Source organism: Pelophylax lessonae, assembly GCF_965119305.1.
Source record: "Pelophylax lessonae genome assembly, chromosome: 4".
NCBI classification, from domain to species: Eukaryota; Metazoa; Chordata; class Amphibia; order Anura; family Ranidae; genus Pelophylax; species Pelophylax lessonae.
This window is the reverse complement of record NC_138771.1, coordinates 642,336,732-642,360,290: the sequence shown is the minus strand read 5'-3', so window position 1 is coordinate 642,360,290 and position 23,559 is coordinate 642,336,732. Positions and strand designations below refer to the sequence as shown.

The window sequence follows — 23,559 nt, the reverse complement described above, 5'->3', positions numbered from 1 at the left end:
TACATATTGGGGGAGATGAGAGGCTAGAACTGTTTCAGGGACCCCTCTGATTTTTAAATTGTTGAGGCGGAAGAGGTCCTCCAGATCCGCTAACTTGTCTTTAATCCACATTACTTCATCTTTAGTGGCAGCATGTGAGTCTACTAGAGTATTGAAGAAAGTGGAGTATTCTCCCATGGTGTTTTCCTCATAATCAAGCCTGTCGCCTAGGGCCTGTACTTCAGCTCTGCAGCGTCTCAGTGCTGCTATTACATCTCCCTGGAAGGATGATGTGAGAGATTTCAACATCTCTTTTAGGACAGTGTCCGAGACAGGTTGCCCAGTGGTGAGAAAGCTGTCAGTGGGATTAGGGCCTGTAGGTGGGGTGCTGTGAGGCCTGGGGCCCACTTACCTCGATGCTGGGATGCCAGGTGTCTGTGCCTGGGGATTTCATCCTGGGCCTGGATTTAGCAGGGCTGCTGGTGGAAGGTGAGGAGGCTGAAGATCCCCTGCTGTGTGATGGAGAGGGGGGTGTGGATGATTGGCCCCATTCTAGCGGCGGGGGTCTAGCCTGGTCATCCGGCCACACGAGGCTGGTGGCGCCACCATTTTTAGGTAGGCCACGCTGCAGAGGGGGGGGGGAAGAAGCCCAAGAGCTTCTGAGGCTGCGGCGGCATCTCCTTCTTCCGCATAATAGCGAATGATGCAGGGGCTGAAATGAGGTCCAAGGCTAGACGGATGGCCAGGATGAGGCGCGGATTTGTGGGGATTCCTCTCTGTAGAGTGCTCTCGCTCAGGTGTCCTTAGCGGAGCTCAGTAGCCACGCCCCTCAACGCCGCCACACTGACACAGCCAGGACTCAGGGCTGTCTACACCTCTCCTGCCTCCCCTGCAGTGGATCGGATGACTTGCTGTAAAGCCTGCTTTCCTATCACTCATGTGAGTGCATTACCTTTTATGCCAATAAAGGATTGTTTTAATACTACACTCAGGTGGCGCTGCTCTGTTCTCTTTCTTTTATTTGCCACGCCCCTCAATACTCCCCTTATTCAACCCTGCTACTATACTAGAGATGTCCCGAACTCTTCGCCGGCGAACAGTTACCGGCGAACATCGCTTTTTCGCGTTCGCCTCGGCGGGCGAACGTATGCGATGTTCGGTCCGCCCCCTATAAATCATCATTGAGCAAACTTTGACCCTGTACCTCACAGTAAGCAGGCACATTCAAGCATACCCTCTCTCCCAGACCCTCCCACCTCCTATAAAAAAGCAAGGATAGCATCCATCTTAAATTCATTCTGAAGCTGCAGAGTTAGTTAGAGCAGGGAGAGTGCTGCTGAATTAATAGGGAAATCATTAGCTAGGCCAGTGTTCTGTGTCCACTCCTGATGTAAGGACAGCGTCCTTTTTAGGGCTGGTATATCAGTCTGCTTTTATTTATCGGGTGGCACAGTACCTTGTAGATAAAAAAGTCATTTAATTTTTACCCTTTAATATAATTGCAGTTGCCTGCCAGTGTGTGTCAGGCTCACAGACTGTACTGTGCCCACTGCCCACCACTCATATAGGGTGGCACAGCACCTTGCAGATAAAAAATTAATTTAATTTTTCCTATAATAAAAAATAAAATTCATCCAGAAAAAACAGGAACTGGCTTTTTCATTCGAATTTCAGTAGCGCAGGGATGGTGATAACCTCTTACCAAATAAATAGGATGATAACATATACCAAAATATATGAATCAAATGTGATAAATATAAGCATAAAATCATAAATACATAAAAGCATGAAATCACATCAATAGGAGTCCATAAAGTCCATAGGTATAAAGTGCATAGAGCAATGAAAGTGCAAACATGAAGGATCACAGGTGCGACTTATGGGGATCACCCTTGCTTGCCACCACCACACAGTGCCGGGAGAAGTATCTGAAATTCAGACTCACCAGGCGCCTATGCCTAACCACTCTCATGGACTATAGTGCACTATAAATTTACCAGGAAATCTTCCAGAGGAGTCTTTGCAGCACAAATCAGAGATCTGGAGGAAACCTGATTTTACTATATGCTTTACTATATGCTGTTGTTGGCTAGCTGTTGTGGCCAGGTCTCCAAGATGGTGCCCGCAGCCATGGGAGTGCTTAACATGGCGGCTTCGACAGCACAGAGTAGCTCCCTTACACAGAACAGCCACAACAGCTATTCTCCACCAGCATTACTTGATTCACTGTCTTCAACACCCTTCTGTAGCCCAGCAAAAAACGGAAATCAGGCTGTCTGATGTTGATCCATATGATACAGAGGTGAGCCTGTCACATTCTATCATTTCTGGGCAAAGGGAACTTCAAAACCCTATAGCATAATTCCCTACACTGAATCAACCTGTACTAGACTCAGCTTTCAAGGACATGTTAGAGTCCCTTCAATCTTCCACCTACTCAGATATAATGAATATGATGAACCATTTTAAAGCTGATATTGATGATCTAAATAACAGAATTTCTCACATCGAATCTAAGATGGGAGAAGTTACCACATCTTTTAATGATCTGGTGGATGCACAAAAAAAAAAGCAGAGGAATTAGATTGGATAAAGGCTAAACTGGCCAACTTAGAAGACCGCTTCCTAATAAATAATGTTAAAATCAGGGACATACCTGGGGCATGGCTTGGCGATAGGACGCAGATCTCTCTAGCTTCTGCTCTGACCTTCACAACCACCGGCTTTAGCACCACACTAACGCCGCCACACCGACACTGATGGGCCGCCACAGCTGCAGTGAGGGTCGCCAAGCTCCCGGCACCCACAAAGAGGGAGAAATCAGACTTTTTTTTGCTATTCAGGCCCTAGCACAAGAAGCTCGCAAAGCTCCCAAGATGGCACCAACCCATTCCACAGGATTTCCAGACCCTGCACAGTTGAGCACAAGACAATGCTCCCGGTCCCCACAGGACTCAGACCACGGCTCTACCCGCTCCCGGAGCCCCTCACCAAGCTCAAAAGACTTCCGGGGAGGCTGGGAAATGGAATCTTACATCAAGGCTTTACAGTACCTACACGCCATGACATAGAGGCCTATGGTACCAGGCTGGAACATACATATAAGCAGGAGCTCTCAGACCTCCGTAAAGACTTGGGCCACAGAGTTGAGGAGATAGAGCAAGTACTGGAAGAGTTTATTGCAAAGCTTAATGATCATGATGCAATTCTACAACACCACACCATACAAATACAGCATTTATATTACAACCTGAATGATCAAGAAAACAGAAGTCGCCAAAACGACATCCGCATATGCATCCTCCCTGCAAAAGTGGAGCCTAAAAATCTGGCTGCTGCAGCCATGTCTATCTTTAACCAGCTTTTGCAATTGCCAAAGGATTCTCCTATTGAACTGGATTGCATCCATAGGGCCCTGGGCCCTGGCAACCCTAATCCAGCTTATCCACGTGATGTAATTTGTAGAATCTACTTTTTAAAAATTAAATCTGATATCATGCAGACTGCTCGCTCACAGAACACTATTTTGTTTAATGACGCACCTGTTATGTTGCTAGCTGATCTCTCCAAGCAAACCTTGGTGATGCATGGAACTCTCAGACCTGTGACAGAGGCACTGCAAGCAAAACGAGTCAAATACCGCTGGGGCTTTATTGCGAGAGATAGTCGTAAGCTGGATGTGTACCCATTTGTGGAAGTGTTGTGGAAGTGTTGACTAACCACTAGTGATGTCGCGAACCTAAAATTCGCCGTTCGCGAACAGCGAACGCGAACATCGGCAAATGTTCGCGAACCGGCGAACCGCCATAGACTTCAATAGGCAGGCGAATTTTAAAACACACAGGGACTCTTTCTGGCCACAATAGTGATGGAAAAGTTGTTTCAAGGGGACTAACACCTGGACTGTGGCATGCCGGAGGGGGATCCATGGCAAAACTCCCATGGAAAATTATCTAGTTGACGCAGAGTTGTGTTTTATTCCATAAAGGGCATAAATCACCTAACATTCCTAAATTGTTTGGAATAACGTGCTTTAAAACATCCAGTGTGTGTATACGATCAGGTATATTGTATCAATCAGGTAGTGTAAGGGTTACTCAAAATCAGATTGGAATCCTGCGAGCTACCCCCCTAATCTAGATTTTACAACTGCCGCAAACACCTCACTCCTCAGAAAGTGCGCTGTGCTATATAAATACAATAAATAGTGTTGCGCAACAGTAAAAATCTGCCTAGTTGCTATTTCAACGATATTGGTGACCAATCCAGATTGTACTGTGTATGGTGTGCTATCCAAAAATATAAAATAAAATAAAATAAACCTGTGTGATATAAATTGTTTTGTGAAAAGTCAATGTTTTCATGTGATTCCAATGCTGCTGAGTATATCAATAAATGTGTTATCCGCTTCAATAATCATACAGTGTTACCAAATATAAAGTGCTGTTTTCAACAATTTATATCACACAGGTTTATTTTATTTTACATTTTTGGATAGCACACCATACACAGTACAATCTGGATTGGTCACCAATATCGTTGAAATAGCAACTAGGCAGATTTTTACTCTTATTTATTATATTTATAGTGTAAGGGTTACGCCCGCTTCACAGTGACAGTCTGACCAAACTCTGACATACAAAACTCCCCATTGTCATGGACATGCAATAAATGTCTGGTAGTTTACCTGTCCCTCCTTATCCTTCCTCATTCCTCATGTCTGTATTAAGGGCAAGACCATTCCTTCTGGCTGTTTTTATTATCTCTCCTCCCTGTTTGGCTCCACCCCAGGCCATTACAGGAAGTCTATATTAACCAGTGCACTGCAGGCCAGCTAGCTTTGCTGTTCCCTGTTGCTAGTTTCCTGTGTGCTTGATCTACTGTGTACCGACTTTGGCTTGGCTCTGTCGCTGACTGTTCCTGTTTGGCTGTTACCCCGACCTCGGCTTACCCATCACCATTCCGTGTGTCCTGAGTGGCTGCTTCCCTTCTCTCCCTACGGAGCGTGACCTGGGGGACCCCAGGGGCCGCGACCTGGGCCCAGCTGCAGCCAAGTCCATCCTCACCACTAGAGGCTATGGTGAACACCTGCTGGGTCTTAGACTCCGCGCCCTGGGGAATCTTGGGCTCATGTTCCGGTCCATCCGCAGCAGTCTGCTATCGGGTTCACTACCTTGCGCTGCGCCCCTGCCTCCAACAGGGTGCAGTTGTCACCTGGCCATTGGCCAACAGTCAGTCAGTCCATTTGCACAACTGCAAACTCCCCATTTGCACAAGGTTGGATACCAAGCTAGCCATGTCCCGTTCCTTGTCCTCACTGACGTCATTGAAGGTCTCTTCCTCCACCCAGCCATGTACAACACCAAGGGTCCCCGAAAGGTGACAACAAGCCCCCTGGGACGCCTGCTGTGGTTGGTCTTCCACCTCCTCAAAGCCACCTTCCTCCTCTGACTTCTCTTCTTCAGACTCCTCACTGCGTTGCCACAGGTCCAGCAATCGACAACGACAAGGCTGCTTCTGGTGGTGATGGGGACCACAACTCTTCCTCTTCATGCTCATCTACGGCCTGATCCAGTACTCTTCGCAGGGCACGCTCCAGAAAAAATGCATATGGGATGAGGTCGATGATGTTGCCTTGGGTTCGACCGACCAGGTTTGTCACCTCCGCAAAAGGACGCATGAGCCTACAGCCATTGTGCATGAGAATTCAGTAACGCGGCCAAAAAATACCCAGCTCCGCAGAGGCTGTCCTCTTTTTTTTTTTTAATTAAAGAAAATTAATGTTTTTTTCTATGAAAAATTATCATGCTGATCGCTTTTGGTCTGTTCACAATGAAGCAACGACCTTATCATCTGGGGTGTGCCAACAGTGCCAACACACTCCTAGAGGTGATTGCTTAATTGTGATACGCAAGCCCCTTCACCACAACAAGGTAACGATCACGAAGGGGAATTGACACTTGTATGTGCCTTTTTTTTTTTTTTTTTTTGCAGCCACAGTGTAGCACCAGAGGCCAGAAAAATTAGGCATGTACACATGCATGAAAAAATAGGTATTGTTGCAGCCGCTGCTGTAGCAGCGGCCGGAAAAATTGAGGTTTTCAAGGCAGAAAGTGCACTAAAACATTGCGGCTTGAACCGTAGTTGGTGGCGGAGACGTCACGTAAGTCATCTGGCATGCAGAGATTAAATACAGCAGCGTGTGGACCATTTTTAGCCCAAGGCATCTCAGAGTCATCAGGCCTTTTTTAGTCTAATGCATCCCCCACTGTCAGTCCCTTCGGGATCCATGCCTCATTCATCTTAATAAACGTGAGGTAATCAAGACTTTTTTGACCTAGGCGACTTCTCTTCTCAGTGACAATACCTCCTGCTGCGCTGAAGGTCCTTTCTGACAGCACACTTGAAGCGGGGCAGGCCAGAAGTTCAATGGCAAATTGGGATAGCTCAGGCCACAGGTCAAGCCTGCACACCCAGTAGTCAAGGGGTTCATCGCTCCTCAGAGTGTCGATATCTGCAGTTAAGGCAAGGTAGTCTGCTACCTGTCGGTCGAGTCGTTCTCTGAGGGTGGACCCCGAAGGGCTGTGGCGATGCATAGGACTAAAAAAGCTCCGCATGTCCTCCATCAACAAGACGTCTGTAAAGCGTCCTGTCCTTGCCGGCGTGGTTGTGGTGGTAGGAGGAGGATTACTTTCACCTCTTCCCCTGTTGGATTCCCGTTGTGCTGTGACATCACCCTTATATGCTGTGTAAAGCATACTTTTTAACTTATTTTGTAGCTGCTGCATCCTTTGCGACTGCCGGTAATTGGGTAACATATCACAGACTTTCTGCTTATACCGGGGGTCTAGTAGTGTGGCCACCCAGTACAGGTCGTTCTCCTTCAGCCTTTTTATACGAGGGTCCCTCAACAGGCATGACAGCATGAAAGACCCCATTTGCACAAGGTTGGATGCCGAGCTACTCATGTCCAATTCCTCGTCCTCACTGATGTCATTGAAGGTGTGTTCTTCCCCCCAGCCACGTACAACACCACGGGTACCAGATAGGTGACAACGAGCACCCTGGGATGCCTGCTGTGGTTCGTGTTCCTCCTCCTCAAAGCCACATTCCTCCTCTGACTCCTCTTCCTCACACTCCTCTTCCAGTGTTGCCGCAGGTCCAGCAATCGATGGTAAGGCTGTTTCTGGTGGTGGTGATGGTGACCACAACTCTTCCTCTTCCTCTTCACGCTCATCTACGGCCTGATCCAGCACTCTTCGCAGGGCACGCTCCAGGAAAAAAACATATGGGATGATGTCGCTGATGGTGCCTTCGGTGCGACTCACTAGGTTTGTCACCTCCTCAAAAGGACACATGAGCCTACAGGCATTGCGCATGAGCGTCCAGTAACGTGGCAAAAAAATACCCAGCTCCGCAGAGGCTGTCCTAGCACCCCGGTCATACAAATACTCGTTGACCGCTTTTTCTTGTTGGAGCAGGTGGTCGAACATTAGCAGTGTTGAATTCCAACGTGTCGGGCTGTCGCAAATCAAGCGCCTCACTGGCATGTTGTTTCGCCGCTGAATATCTGCAAAGTGCGCCATGGCCGTGTAGGAACGCCTGAAATGGCCACACACCTTCCTGGCCTGCTTGAGGACGTCCTGTAAGCCTGGGTACTTCTGCACAAAACGTTGCACAATCAGATTCAACACATGTGCCATGCACGGCACATGTGTCAACTTGCCCAAATTCAATGCCGCCAACAAATTGCTGCCGTTGTCACACACCACTTTGCCGATCTCCAGTTGGTGCGGGGTCAGCCACTGATCCACCTGTGCGTTCAGGGCGGACAGTAGTGCTGGTCCGGTGTGACTCTCTGCTTTCAGGCAAGTCAACCCCAAGACAGCGTGACACTGTCGTATCCGGCATGTGGAATAGCCCCTGGGGAGCTGGGGGGGTGCAGTTGGTGTGGAGCAAGACGCAACAGCAGAAGAGGACTCAGCCGAGGAGGTTAGCAAAGAGGATGGAGTAGGAGGAGTAGAGGAGGTGGCAGCAGGCCTGCCTGCAAGTCGTGGCGGTGTCACCAACTCGTCTGCAGCAGAGCCACGCATTCCATGCTTGGCAGCCGCCAGCAGGTATACCCAATGCGCAGTGTAAGTTATATACCTGCCCTGACCGTGCTTTGCAGACCAGCTATCAGTGGTCAGATGGACCCTTGCCCCAACACTGTGTGCCAGACGGGACATGATTTCCTTTTCCACAATAGAGTACAGGTTGGGGATTGCCTTTTGTGAAAAATAATTTCGGCCGGGTACCTTCCACTGCGGTATCCCAATAGCGACAAATTTTTTGAAGGCCTCAGACTCCACCAGCTTGTATGGTAAAAGCTGGCGGGCTAAGAGTTCCGACAAGCCAGCTGTCAGACGCCGGGCAAGGGGGTGACTCTGTGAGATTGGCTTCTTACGCTCAAACATTTCCTTCACAGACACCTGACTGTGGGCAGGTGACGAGCAGGAACTGCTGAAGGTGAGAGGCGGAGGGGCGGGTTGTTGATAGGGGGCATGGAGGACAGCAGTGGTTGACGTGGCTGAAGATGCTGGACCAGGAGGAGGATGGTGGCTTTCAGTTTGTGTGCTGCTTTTACTCATGTGTTGATCCCATAGGCGTTTGTGATGTGAGATCATGTGCCTTCGCAAAGCAGTTGTACCTAGGTGGGTGTTGGACTTCCCACGACTCAGTTTCTTTTGGCACAGGTTACAAATGGCATCGCTGATATCAGAGGCAGACACACAAAAAAAATGCCACACTGCTGAGCTTTGCAAGGACGGCATTCTGGTGGTGGCAACAGCTTGCGTTGATTGGCGTGCTGTCTGGCTGACCCCGGGTGCCGAATCTACATGCTGTCTGACTGCGCCACTAGCTCCTTGCGATGACCTCCTCCCCCTGCTTCCAACTCGTCTCCTCCTCCTCTCTGTCTCCCCATCTGAACTTTCCCCCTCTTCTTCTGCTCTTCGAGCAGGCACCCAGGTGACATCCACAGACACATCGTCATCATCAGCCGCTTCACTTGACAACTCAGCAAAGGCAGCAGCAGCAGGTACAACATCATCATCATCACAATGTACGTCCATGTGTATAATGCTGCCTGACTGAGACATATCCCCGTTATCTACATCCTCTGGCACTAATAGTTGCGCATCACTTATTTCTTCCAACTGATGTGAAAATAACTCCTCTGATGGATCAAGTGAAGCGGCTGTGGTGCTAGTGTTGGTGGTGGTGCCGGCGGGCTGGCGAGTGGTAAATTGAGAGGTGCCCGAAGCTGAGCTGGAGGAGGATGGTACATTAAGGTTCCGAGCGGAAGCTGTAGATGATTGGGTGTCCTGTGTAAGCCAGTCAACTATGGCCTCAGAATTTTTTGAGTTCAGGGTCTGTGGTGGCCTCTGAACACTGGGCATTATTCTAGGGCCTAAGGAAATCACAGCACCACGACCACGACGGCCCTTGCGGGGTGGCCTGCCTCTGCCTGTCATTTTTTTTAATGTGTTGTTACTGTTGTACTATGAGTGCAAGCTGCTGTGCCACCTTATATATCAGTGGTGGGTGGGCAGTGGCACAGTACACTCTCTGTGGACCTGACAGCAGTCACTGGCACCCAGGCAACTGCAATTTAAAATATATATATTTTTTTTACTTTGCAAGCTGCTGTGCCACCTTATATATCAGTGGTGGGTGGGCAGTGGCACAGTACACTCTCTGTGGACCTGACAGCAGTCACTGGCACCCAGGCAACTGCAATTTAAAAAAATATATATTTTTTTTTACTTTGCAAGCTGCTGTGCCACCTTATATATCAGTGGTGGGTGGGCAGTGGCACAGTACACTCTCTGTGGACCTGACAGCAGTCACTGGCACCCAGGCAACTGCAATTTAAAAAAATATATATTTTTTTTTTACTTTGCAAGCTGCTGTGCCACCTTATATATCAGTGGTGGGTGGGCAGTGGCACAGTACACTCTCTGTGGACCTGACAGCAGTCACTGGCACCCAGGCAACTGCAATTTAAAAAAAATATATATTTTTTTTTACTTTGCAAGCTGCTGTGCCACCTTATATATCAGTGGTGGGTGGGCACACAGTGGCACTGCAGTGGGCACAGTACACTCTGTGGACCTGACAGTCACTGGCAGCCCAGGCAACTGCAATAATAAAAAATATTTTTTTTTTTCAATTTATTGCAACAAGATGCTGTGACACCGTATATATATCAGTGGTGGGCAGTGCACTGCAGTGGGTACAGTGCACTCTGTGGACCTGACACAGCACTCACTGCAATTATGACAGAGGAAAAAAAAAATATTTTTTAAAATGCCAGGTACTGTGCCTGTGCCACCCGAAATGAGTGTGGTGTGCACACAGTACAGTCTGTGGTAGGTCTGTGGCCTCTCACACACAGCGGGCAGGCAACTGCAGTGTACAATAGATAGATATATATATATATATATAGGAAAAACTCTATTACCAGTTACCAGACCTTAAAAGGGCTTTTGGGGACGCTAAATATATATATATGTATATATATATAAATAAAAAAAAAAAACCTCAATTACCAGCCCTTAAAAGGGCTTTTGGGGACACTAGATAGATAGATATAGATATATATATATATATATATATATATATATATATATAAGAAGAAACAACTCAATTACCAGCCCTTAAAAGGGCTTTTGGGGACGCTAGAAATATATATATATATATATATATATATATATATATATATATATATATATATATATATATATATATATATATAAAAACCACAAATACCAGCCCTTAGAAGGGCTTTTTGGGGTGCTGATATTACAGCAGTAGTGGACCAAGAACACTGCAAGACCAGGAACACTGACTAACTGTCCCTAGCTTAACAGCAGCAGCAGCAGCAGCAGCTCTCTCCCTACTCTCACTACACACACTGCTTCAGAATGATCTAAGATGGATGCTGCCCTTGCTTATTTATAGGAGGTGGGAGGGAGGTATGCTGATTGGCCTGGAATGTGTCTGCTGACTGTGAGGTTCAGGGTCAAAGTTTGCCTCAATGATGTATTATGGGGGGCGGACCGAACATCGCATATGTTCGCCCGCAGCGGCGAACGCGAACATGCGAAGTTCGCCGGGAACTGTTCGCCGGCGAACAGTTCTATACATCTCTACTAACCACGAGTGGTATTACTATCTTGTGCCTTGATCTAGGCAAGGCCTTCAAACTGTAATGCACATGCCACAGAGTTAATATGTTTTTTGTTTTTTCTCACACCAGCAGCTTAATGAGCAAAATTGGGATTACCTGCGTTAGCACAATTTCGCAATTGCAAAAAGTTCTCTATAAGCAGCAAATTGTGATAAATTCTTCTCTTTCTTGAAAAACTTTTACATTATTATTTTAACTATCTATATTCCATTTACATTTATCTGATCAATTGCATTACCTTGTCTGGTCGAGTATCCCTCTGATGATGTAAAATTGTAACAAGTTCACTGGAATGCATGAGTCTAACAGAGATCTTAGTTTCTCCAGACCACTGAAAAATAAACCTTGCCGTATAGGAACCATTATAATGATCTGTAACGGAGCCACTCACTCCGGCTTTCAGACTCAAAGAGTGAAGCTTCACATGAAAAAAATCCCCTCCATAGTTCTTTGTCCGACCTTTGTGGTCTTTAGCTATAATTAGAACCTCCAGTGTTTCACCAATCACATAAGTAGCCCGAGGATTGCTTATAAAATATTTAGAAGTTTTTGGATGGGTGGAAAATTCTAAGGATACATTGGTTGGAGCCAAGGGCCATTCAATCATCTTCAGCAGATTATTAAGCTCTTCACTTTGCAGGCTGGTCACTGGAAATGGTGTAGATGTAGTTGTCCGTGCAACTGGATGACTGTCTGCATTGGAATAGTCTCTCGATAAAATGTTGGAAATGAACTGGAAAGAAACATTTATGAAATAATGTTAATAATTATTGATGCTAAGTATCCATAAAGTAAAAGTACAGGTTCACTGTTTTTTTTAAATACAAATTTTCTATATTATACTGTATTAATTTGGTTCATTTAAAGCCCAACTCCAGGCTCAGATCCTCAGTTGTTCCTACCTCCCTGGATGCCCCCCAAGGTGTAGGTCTATAATTTTGTTTCTACTTACCTTTTTCAGAATCTTAAACTATGTGATGCACTGGACTTTCTTCTTGCACCTGGGAAAGTCAATGTTGATGTAGAGAGCAGCATTGACCCAATGATGATCAGTGCCTCTTTTTGCTTAACCAAATATAAATTAAGTGGCCATGGTAAAGCCCCCTTTGAGAAGGGGTCATGAGACTCATTAATTCATAACATGTATTCTCTGTTGAATGTAAGTTGTGCATTGGCTTTTAAAATTGGAAAAGGAGGACTTCTTATGGTGGGGTAGAAGTATTGTTGCAGAAGGCAGTTCTGGGTTAGAGGTGAATATTGCAGTCTGAGCTGCTTTTTTTAGTTTTCGCCCTGCCTTGGGGCCCATTTTATTAAATAACATTTCACATTTTTTTAACATTTTAGGCCAATATGTTTTCTGCTACATATTTTTGGTAAAAAAAAATAGCAATAAGCGTATTTTGATTGGTTTGCGCAAAAGTTATTGCGTCTTCTAACTACGGGAAAGATTTATGTAATTTTTATAGTTTTTTTTTTACTAGTAATGGCGGCGATCTGTGATTTTTTGCGGGACTGCAACATTGCGGCAGACAGATCGGACCCCTAACTGACATTTTTGACACTTTTTGGGGTACCAGTGACATTACTACAGTAATCAGTGCTAAAAATATGCCCTGTTACTGTAATTATGACACTGGTAGGGAAAGGGTTAACAGTATAGGTGATCAAGAGGTTAAATGTGACCCTAGGGGAGTGATTACAACTGTGGCGTGGCTTCTTAGATGACTATAGAGACATGTGATCCTATATAGAAGGATCACATGAGCTCTGTGATCATTTCAGGGAGAAGGACGGTCGGCTGTGTTTACAGCAGCCTACCGTCCTTCTCTCTCAGCGGGGGGCCATCGCGGGTGTCAGGTGGCAATCGGAGCCGCCTGACACACGCTTTGGCTTCCCCACTGACGATTAGGGGCAGGAGCATGCAGCTGACGGCGTGCGCTCACCCCCTAGCTGCCACCAGACGACAAACGTACGGATATGTGGTTTTGCCTGTAGGAGCCACTCTGCAGCCGTATATATATATATATATATATATATATATATATATATATATATAAAGTAAACTGTCGGCAAGTGGTTAAAATATTTGCCACCTACAAGGCCAATATAGTTTGTCTCCAGGTCACCTATTTTGCCACTTACGCTACACCTCCAGACCACACTACCCTTCAAGCACTCCTTCACCAACATTCCTTGCTGGATACTTGTGGGAATGTAATCTGCCAATACACTTTCTACTCCCACCCGCACAAAGCTTTCTCGAGAATAGATCATATCTTCATCTCCATTGGGATTAGTCCAATATTAATCTCGTCCCCCATACTCCTGTTAGCATGGTCATGTCTGACCGAACGTGGTGTATTATTAATTTCTTACTGACTTATCCGACCCTTAAAAGTGGACATAAAAATAGCAATCAAAGAATACCTCATTCATAACACAACCTCTGAAATTTCACTGCTTTCCTGTGGGAAGCTCATAAACTGGCCATATGCAAGACTTGAATCCAAGTAACATCTCGATTCAAGAAGTACTGTCGCCTTCTACATCAAAAATTAGATTCCAAATTCCGAAGCTGCTACACCTCCTTCCAAAACACCCTAACAACACAGATAAAAAAACACATCCAGATAAAGCTCAAAGCAAGCAAATCGAGGCACTTATACCATACAACATTCTTAGCCTAGGCCCATAGAAAACTGGACCATAGCATTAAACCAATTTACTTGGAACTTTCCACCGGTATTCATGCAAGCAATCACCTTAAAATACTACATGAGTTTTGCCCCTGCCTCTTTATAGTGCTGAGACTCCTCTGAATCAGTCCCTGGCGGACTCTCTTTTCTTAGGCCTTACTTTATCTAAACTTATCACCATTCAGTGAGACCCACTAGAAGGCCCAATCACTCTAAAAGAAGTTCTTGTGGCCATAAGTTCTTGTGGCCATAAAATTGCTTAAACCTAACAAATGACCAGGCCAAATGGCTTGTTGATGGCTTACTGTAAAAATGTGCTGACCTCCTGGTCCTAATGTTCATGTCCACCTTTAATGTCCTCCTCGATTCACAACACTAAAGCCCCGTACACACGTACCTATCGTCGGCCGAACGATCGTCCGTCTTTTGTCCAGGGCTGTCGTGTGTGTTGAAAACTGCAAAAGACTGCACACGAATTTTGTCGTCCAACAACAGCCGACTGCAGAAGTGATGTCATGTGATGGTTAACTTTCCTTGTCTTTTCTGAGCATGCCCAGTCTTGCTAATCTGCTGTCTGTTGGCCGAAATCTGTACTGACTGGGGAAACAATCGGCCGTTCTGGTATTGGCCAACAAAAATTTGAATGCCTGCATGACAGATTCTGTTCGGCCGAAAATGCGCTGTCGGCTGTCGGAAGCATCATACTAACAAGCCTACAATCGGCCGATCGGTCGTCGGCCGAAAATTTACGGCCGACAATCGGTACGTGTGTACGGGGCTTTACGTTTGGAAAACTTGACTCCTGTTATCACCATGATCCCCAAGCCACACTCCACGTCATGGTAACATTTTAGGCCCAGAACCCTACTCAATTTGGATGTAAAATTACTGGCTAAAATCCTAGCAGTTTGTCTCAATCCTATCACTGGTCCCCTGATTCATAAAGACCAAGTGGGATTTATCCCATTATGTCAAACCAGTGACAATATGTATTAATCCATGTGGCACACACCCATTGCATCCCTTTCTGCCTTCTTTCCCTTTATATTAGGAAGGCATTTTACCTTCAACACATATTACCCCTCTGGGGTTTCAGACCCCATTTTTTACAATGGGTAGTCTCCCTATATCATGAACTGAACGTTTATCTAAAATACACCAGGCATGTAGGGTTGCCCTTATTCCCACTCCCTTTTGCCACTGCCATTGAGCCCATAAGACAGCTGATCCGCCCAGACCCCAACATCCAGGAAGTGAAACTGGGAGGGCAGCATCATCAACTGTGCTTGTTCATGGGCGATGTGCTGCTCTTCATTACTTCACCCCTTACTTCCATACTCAACCATCTTCACATGGTGGAGAGATTTGCCCATATCTCAGGTCTCTTGGTCAGCCTTCAACCTATAGACTACATTCCCATTCCCTTGTATGCCAAACCACCATCTATGAATAAAGTTGTCAAACAAAGCAGAGGGCCTATTTAAAACCAACTACCCTTCCATGTCGTCACACCTTTCCTACTTTCTTGCTCACTGGGCCTCACTGCCAATCTCCTGGCTAGGGAGATTAAATGCAGTCATAATGTCTATACCCAAAATTTTGTATCTTTTTTAGGTACTACCTACTGCTATTCATATCCTTCAATGCAGGGTCACCTCCTTTTATATGGAAAACGTATAGATCTCGACTCTCCCACCATGTATGAGAACTCTTTGAACTCCAAGGTGGAGTAGATCTTTCCAACTTCGCTAAATTCTATTATTCAGCACAACAGGCTCAACTCATGAAGTACCATGCTATTTTTAAAACATCGCTCTAGGTACACATAGAGGCAGTTGAATGCAACCCACTCTCAATAGCAAATCTGCTGTGCCTTAACTGTACAGATTGACAATATATTATAAATCTGATAGTGAAACATCCTCTCACCCCTTATGCAGGGCCATAGCCTTCAATAGGCAGGCCAGGAAGCTGCCTAGAGTGCCAGGGTAGAGGGGCAGTAAAATCCAGATTCTGCAGAGGAGGGATGGGCACCTCGGACTTACACAATCTTGTGCTGGCCGCTTTTGATGAGCTAGAAGTCCCAGTTCTTTCAGTCCTTGCTGCCGGGCTGGTGGAGTAATTCGGCTTGCCCTGCACACTGCCTGATTCCTGCAGCAAGTAAGTGCTGAGAAAATCAGGCAGAAGAAGAGGACTGGCAGGCTGGGGATAGCTAGCTGAAACTGGAAGTGATCAGTACAGGCAGAGGCAGCAGAGTCAATGTGATGTCCATCTAGCAGCTCAGCAGCCAGCCAAGCAGTGAACACAGAGGGATTGCCAGCAGCAGCAAAAGTCACAGGAAATGTAGAGTCATGACCAGGGGCGGACTGACCATTCGGGCAATCGGGCACTGCCCGAGGGCCCGGAGCCAGTAGGGGGCCCGGTAGGAGGTTCTGTCTGTGCACTTCAACTTGTTGCAGAGCGGTCTCCGTACATGCTACTCCCCCAGCAGTCCAGTTTGCTGTCTGTCCCAATAGATCAATGACATGCGATCGGTCGCCCCATCCACCCCATGCACACAGACTCCTTTTCCTGAGGAGAGGACAGTGAACAGCATACAGAGCAGAGAGCTCAGTGTTCGGGCAGAGAACAGGGAACACCCCTGCAAAAGAGCTGTGCATAGCAAGCCCCGCCCCTCCCCTGCAGCCCTGATCTCCCATACATTCTGTTCGTGACCCCAGCTGGGAGGATCTGGGGATGATCTTGTGTGTGGATGGATCTTGCCTTCTAAATGCAAATCATAGGGGTAAAAGAATATTCCCAGACTCCCATACATTACACATACTGCTATGAAAGGGGCTGTGAGGCAGCAGATTGAAATATAGAGCATACAGCAGCTCTAGATCTCGGCTGCCTGAGCCCAGAGGAGAGCAGTCTGGGGTCATAATTGTGAGTAGCAGACATATTTACCCCCCTCTCTCTCACCCTTACCCCCTCTTTCTCTCTCTCTCTCTCACCTCACCCCTCTCTCACCCCCTCTCTCTCTCCCCCCTCTCTCTCTGTCTCATCCCCTCCCTCTTTTCCATCTTACTCCCTTATCCCCCCTCTCTCTCTCATCCCCTCTCTCCCATCCCACTCTCCCATCCCCCCCTCTCTCTCTCATCCTCTCCCTCTCGTATCCCCCTCCTCACTTGCCCCCCTCTCTCTCTCTCTTTCTCTCTCTCTGATCTCCTCTCTCTCATCTCCCTCTCCTATCCCCTCTCTCTTTCTCTCTCTCATCTCTCTCTCTCATCTCCATCTCTTATCCCCTCTATCTCAATTCCCTCTCTAATCCCCACTCTCTCTTATCCCCCTCTCTCATCCCTCTCTCTCTCCCTCTCACACCCCTCTCTGTCTCACCCCCCTCTCTCTCTCTCGCTCTCATCTCCCTCTCTCACCCCCTCCCTCTCTCTCTCTCATCCCCTCCCTCTCTCTCTCTCACCCCCTCCCTCTCTCTCCCCCTCTCTCTCTAACCCCTCCCACTCTCTCTCTCGCTCCCCCTCTCTCACTCTCTCTTGACCCCCTTCTCTCCCCCCAACTCTCTATGTCACATCCCCTCTCTCTCTCTCTCTCTCTCCCCTCTCTCATCACCTCTATCTCTCCCACCCCCCTCTTTCTCACCTCTCTCTCCCCTCTCTCTCATTCCACTCTCTCATCCCCTCTCTCTTTCATATCCCCCCTCTCCTTCTCATCCCACTCTCTCATCCCCTCCCTCTCTCTCTCATCCCCTCTCTCTCATCCCCCCTCTCTCTCTCTCATCCCCTCTCTCTCTCATCCCACTCTCTCATCCCCTCCCTCTCTCTCATCCCCTCTCTCTCATCCCCTCTCTCTCTCTCTCATCCCTCTCTCCCCCCTCTCTCACGCCCTCTCTCACCCCCCACTCTCTCTCCATCCCTCTCTCTCTCTCATCCCACTCTCTCATCTCCTCTCTCTCTCACCCCCCTTTCTCATCCCCTCCCTCCCTCTCTCATCTCTCTCTCTCTCATCCCCATCTCTTGTCACCCTCTCTCATTCCCCGCTCTCATATCCTCTCTCTGTCTCTCACCCCTTCCCCTTTCTCACCTCCTCCCCCATCCTTCATCTCTCTCCTACTTTCCCATCTCCCCATCTCTCTCTCCCACCTATTCCTATCTCTCCTCCTGCTTTTCCTTCTTCCCCCTTCTGTAGGAGTTTATGTATTATTTCAGGTTCTCAGTAAAAAATATGTTCTGTCAGTAGATTTTCCATGTTTTATCGGTGGGAAAAAAAAAAGTTGTGGCAACCCTGTCAGGAAGGTGCTGATAGGAAACAAACAGCTGCACAAGGCAAGTAACCCATCAGTCATGTAACCAGCAGGCACTACCTTCAGCCTCCGAAAACCACACCCCATACTTTCTGCAGTACGCGCTGAACATTTTTCTCTGGCATTAGGGCCAAAATTTGGATCTTGCACATAGGCCCACTGCTTTCATAAAACACCCTGGTTGCATATAAAGATGGCTCCTGCACAGCAGCCATCTTTAAACATGGAAGTGCTTCTACAGAAAGAATTCCTTGACTTCCTTACAGGCTATGCTGCAGTAGATTGTTAAAATGCCCCCTCTATGCAGCTGAGCTGCAACAACCAAGATCAGGCTCACGAAGGTTCCCAAAGGCATGGTAGGCAAGCTTTCTCGGATGGCTGTCACCTTTGAACCTGTCAGGTGTTTGGTGACTTTCCAGCAATACCAATGTGAATCTCTGTGAGTCTAAGCTGCAGTCAAGAATTGGGGCCCTTCTGTGCAGCTGAGCTGATATGTGGAGGATGGCTGCCACAAACGCATGTGGGCAGTGCAATATGTAGTTGGGGCTTTGTGTTAGTGTGGCTTGAGTGTGGGAGGGGACACAGGGGGCCCCATGATCTCCTATTGCCCGGCGGCCCCATGAGTTGTCAGTCCGCCACTGGTCATGATAGCACAGACACACCTTTCCCAATGCCCTGACCATCGCCCTATGTTCTAATATACAGTAGGGAGCAGCCAAATGTGATCGGACAGGCTTCAGAACAACCAGATTCTGTGAAAATTTTATATGGAGAAAACTGTACGAGAGAGTGGAGGAAGGGATTAGGAGGGGTGGAAGGGAAGAAAGTGGAGTCACCTCCTCAGTCTCTGCAATAAGCAAGGCTGTGTCTATTAGGTAAAAACATATTTGCGTGGTAGAATATGTTAAAGAGCCATGATATGAATGTTGAATAACTGTTTCAGCCCTGAGTGGGCATTAGTCATAGTTAAAAATAGGGAATGCATAATTGCAGATCTGTTCAACCTTTTGCAACCTTTATTCAATTTTTAAATGATCTATATCTCATCTTGCCTACTACATTTATCAGCATTAGACAGAAATGATTAAGGCAGTGCTACTATCTGAGAGTAGCACAGAAAGTTCTCTGTAGAAAATATGTTAATTATTTCCCAGAAATTGTGTGTGTAATAGGGCAGCTCTGTCCCACCCTAATCCTCCCTTCCTAATGCTCGCTTTACTTGTGTTGCACAACCCCCCATATGAGCCATTAGGTAGATTGCCTAGATCATTTTTCTCAGTGGTTTCCTTGCTGCACAACACACAGTTCAGTCACTAATCAAGCTGAAAACCCAGTCTAGAGGTATTCTTTTTCATTCTGATGCTTTATTGTAGAACTTGGATAGGTAGTGGATAATGGTAGGATACTCCAGTAACCCTTAGCAATGATTTGAGGACATGAGTTAAGCCCTTGTTGAAGTAAGGTGTGAACTGGGCTTTTTTTTTTTTTTTTTTTTTTATTCCAAAAAGTTTTTATTGAGGAAATGCAAGAATGTACAGAAGACATACAGTCTCTTGAGAATTTCTAAAAGTATAACCAAAGTTAAGCACCACAGCTAATTTAAAGAGTATTACATAGAACTTGTCAATAAATGGATAGGAATGTATGGTAGACAATGAACAAAGTTAAAAGTGGTCACACAATAACACGTCTAGTAATAACTGCAAAAACTGCTTCTTGTATAACTACAGTTTGAAATACTTATGTCAAGAAGAACTAAGCATCTTTACTGAGCCTAAGGAAGGGCGTGTAATGAGTGGATTAAGCCATTGGAGCGTGTATATCTCATGCTCATTACGTCCTATTAACCGCAGTGTAATTATCTAAAGAACAATCAGAACGGCTTGCGGTATGTGGTTCTTGGGAATAAAGCGCAGGGTGTGTTGCAGGCATTATTACCCTCACGTACAGTCGCAGAACTGGGCTTTGAAGTAGCAACTTGAAGAGATTTATCTTCCTCTATGGACAGTCCAAGTAAAGTCCTTTCACTAGAAATTAAATAGACTAAGCTGTTTAGGACACAGGACACAATGTCCCCTTTAAACCAGCTGACTCTAGCACACAACAGAAGGCCTTAGCACATAGTTTCTAGGATCTCTCTAACCAGTCTGCACTCCATAATGTTCTTAGAAATATTAGTTGACTCCTTCCAATATCCTTGTGACACTTCCACCCTGTGATAGCAGACTATCTCCTCAGACGACAGTGTCAGCTTTAAGCAACTTTCAGCAAAGCAGGCCTCCAGGTCGACCACCTGAAGCCTTGGAAACCTGCAGGCACATGGCATAAGAGCCTAAGGAGTTAGCTGCATTGGCTTTGGGTCAGGGATTGATGGTTGCATTATTAATTTTGATGGTCATGTCATGGAGGGGGCCACGTCTGGGGGGATATTATCATCTCTGTTTTAAAGAGATTTATGCAAATTCTAGAAAAACATGGCCTTTTAGGCACACATATATAAAATCTAAAACTTTTATTCAAAACAAAACAAATTTCACATCAATTAAAAAAACCATATAAAATCAGACAGGTGTAATTGAATAACTGACCAAACCATATGCTAGCACCACCTAGGGTGAACAGGCAACCCAGGTCCCTGTGATGATAGCCAAACAGTTGGAATTGGTCAGCATCAATGGTAAAAGCTTGACATGTTTCGCAAAATATTTTGCTTCTTTAGGAGCTCATTTAATTATTAGGGATGATCGAAACGGTTCGGGTCCACCATCGGTTCGGCCCGAACATTGGGTGTTCGAGGTTCGGCCGAATTTAGAACTTTTTGCCCAAAAATTTCGGAATTCGGCAACCAGAACCGACCAAAATGCAATGCTTCAGGAAATGGGCTTTAAAAGCCCGTGATTGGACCAGAACCATTAGCAAAAGCCAATTGAGGGGGCAGGAGAATGCTAGGAATGTGATTGGAGTGACTAGGGGGTCCCTAGACCAATCATTAGTGAATACGCCTCCCAGTATATAAGATCGCCCCCGCCATATTCCTAGCATTGTTATACTGGACATGGAAGAGAGTGGAAGCAGTTCTGTTAATTTTACTTTAAAAGTGTCATTTAGCTATTTATTAGTGTGAGGAAAGGGATATCTAGTGTAGTTAGAGTGCTCCTTTACACTTAAGTTAGCTTCAAAAATTTAGTTTCTGTAGGGAAAGTATTAAGTGTAAGGGGACCGTAGTGTAGTGCAGGGTTAACTGGCAGTGACTGCTATGGCAGGGTGACAAAACCCTTCCATAGCAGGGTGACCGCTATAGAGAAATGATCATTTCTCTGAATTGCTTCGGCACAGGAATATGGCTTCTCACCAGCCAAGCATTTTTTATGCTGCAGGGGCTGCCACTGCCAGTGCTTTTTTGAGGACATGTTTGATGTCAGACATGACATCTGAACATGTGTATAGGGGGTATATATACACATATATGTCTGTATATATACCCCTAGACATATATAGGTGTGATAGTAGCAGAAATAAATGCTTGCGCTAATGAAATCATTTACAGTAATATATTTCTGCTACTATCACACCTACAGTATATATGGCTAGGTGTCTATATACATATAATTATGTGTGTATATATACCACTATACACAAGTTCAGATGTTTTGCCTGCCTCAAAAGAACCCAAAAAAATGCCAAAAAAAACGCTAGCGTCAAAAAAAATGCCCAGGTGTGTTTTTGCTGGCATTTTTTGGGGGGTTTTGGAGGCAGGCAAAACATCTGAACTTGTGTATAGTGGTGTATATACACACATCCATATATTTATATACACACCTAGACATATATAGGTGTGATAGTAGCAGAAATAAATGCTTGCGCTAATGAAATCATTTACAGTAATATATTTCTGCTACTATCACACCTATATATGTCTAGGTGTGTATATAAATATATGGATGTGTGTATATACACCACTATACACAAGTTCAGATGTTTTGCCTGCCTCAAAAGAACCCCAAAAAATGCCAAAAAAAAACGCTAGCGTCAAAAAAAAAATGCCCAGGTGTGTTTTTGCTGGCATTTTTTGGGGGGTTTTGGAGACAGGCAAAACATCAGAACTTGTGCACAGTACCACTATACACAAGTTCAGATGTTTTTCCTGACTGCAAAGAACCCCAAAAAATGCCTTCTATTAAACCGGCAAGGTGTTACAGCAGCAAAGCCAACCCCCTGAGCTGAAAGTTTTCTAATACAAACAATCTTTTTTTTTATGGTTCTGGACATGCTACAGAGCTGAAACTTCACCTGTACACTTTTTAGACCCCTCAGATACTAAATCCAAAGTCAAAAATCTCTTTTTTTTTAAATTTTTTAATAATTGGCTTTTTTATCAAAAATGACAATTTTAAGAACTTTTTTTTGTGTGATTTTGTGTCTGGGGGGTCTAAAAGGTGTACCTGTGAAGTTTCAGCTCTGTAGCATGTCCAGAACCAGAAAAAAAGATCATATAGGTGTTAAAAGAGGGTCCCACATCCCTGTTCTACTGAAAAATTATCTTTTTTTTTTTTCATGGTTCTGGACATGCTACAGAGCTGAAACTTCACATGCACACCTTTTTCAAAATCAAAAAATCTCTCTTTTTTTTTTTTTTCAATAATTGGCTTTTTTATCAAAAATGACAATTTTTAAGAACTTTTTTTTGCATGATTAATAGTTAATGGGGCATGGCCCAGAACCCTAGGCACTTTTTAGGGGCATTTATTGGGTTTTAGGGCTTAAAAATTGTGTTTTTTGATTACCGAAGTTCGGGTCCCATTGATTTCAATGGGGTTCTGAAATCCGGGCCTAACTTTCGGGAAGTTCGGATGTTCTGGCCGAACCGAACTTTTCAAAAGTTCGATCATCCTTATTAATTATTCCTAAAACGTCTCTACTGATAAGAAACAGGGGTAAGCATAAGTAGCTCTTCAAAAAAATAGCGTCAACGTATGTGGAGTGGCTCAATAGAATTGACTTATATGACAACAATATTGGGCTATCTCACTTTAAATACTCATAAAAAGGATACCCAGGGATAAAGTGTTGATTGGATTATATGACTGTGAGTAGTTAGAGTAAAATGTATCAAGCTGGGGGGCGTGGCGACCGCCGTCTAGCATGGCCGCATAGTCTCTGAGCTCCGCTCCACTCAGGACCATATCGGCACATATCAAGCCTCCAGCTCCCGATCTCCACGCCAGCTGCTGCTGCCTGACACCCTCCGCTTACCGGGACTCCTGCTATGCGGAGACGCCGCCTCGATCCGCTGCACATACCGAAGCTGTCCACCTTCTTCTCTCCCATGCAGCGCGATCGCTGCCAAGATG

General features: G+C 45.7%; 1 protein-coding gene across 1 annotated transcript in view; it reads right to left on the bottom strand.

Annotated features, from left to right (window-relative positions):
* Positions 1-23,559, bottom strand: part of LOC309553395 (NXPE family member 3-like) — a 113,169-nt gene that overhangs the window by 55,722 nt on the left and 33,888 nt on the right. Inside the window, exon 2 of the mRNA XM_082254573.1 lies at positions 11,451-11,945. Coding sequence (XP_082110699.1) covers positions 11,451-11,945 — 495 coding nt within the window. The remainder of the gene's footprint in view (positions 1-11,450; positions 11,946-23,559) is intronic.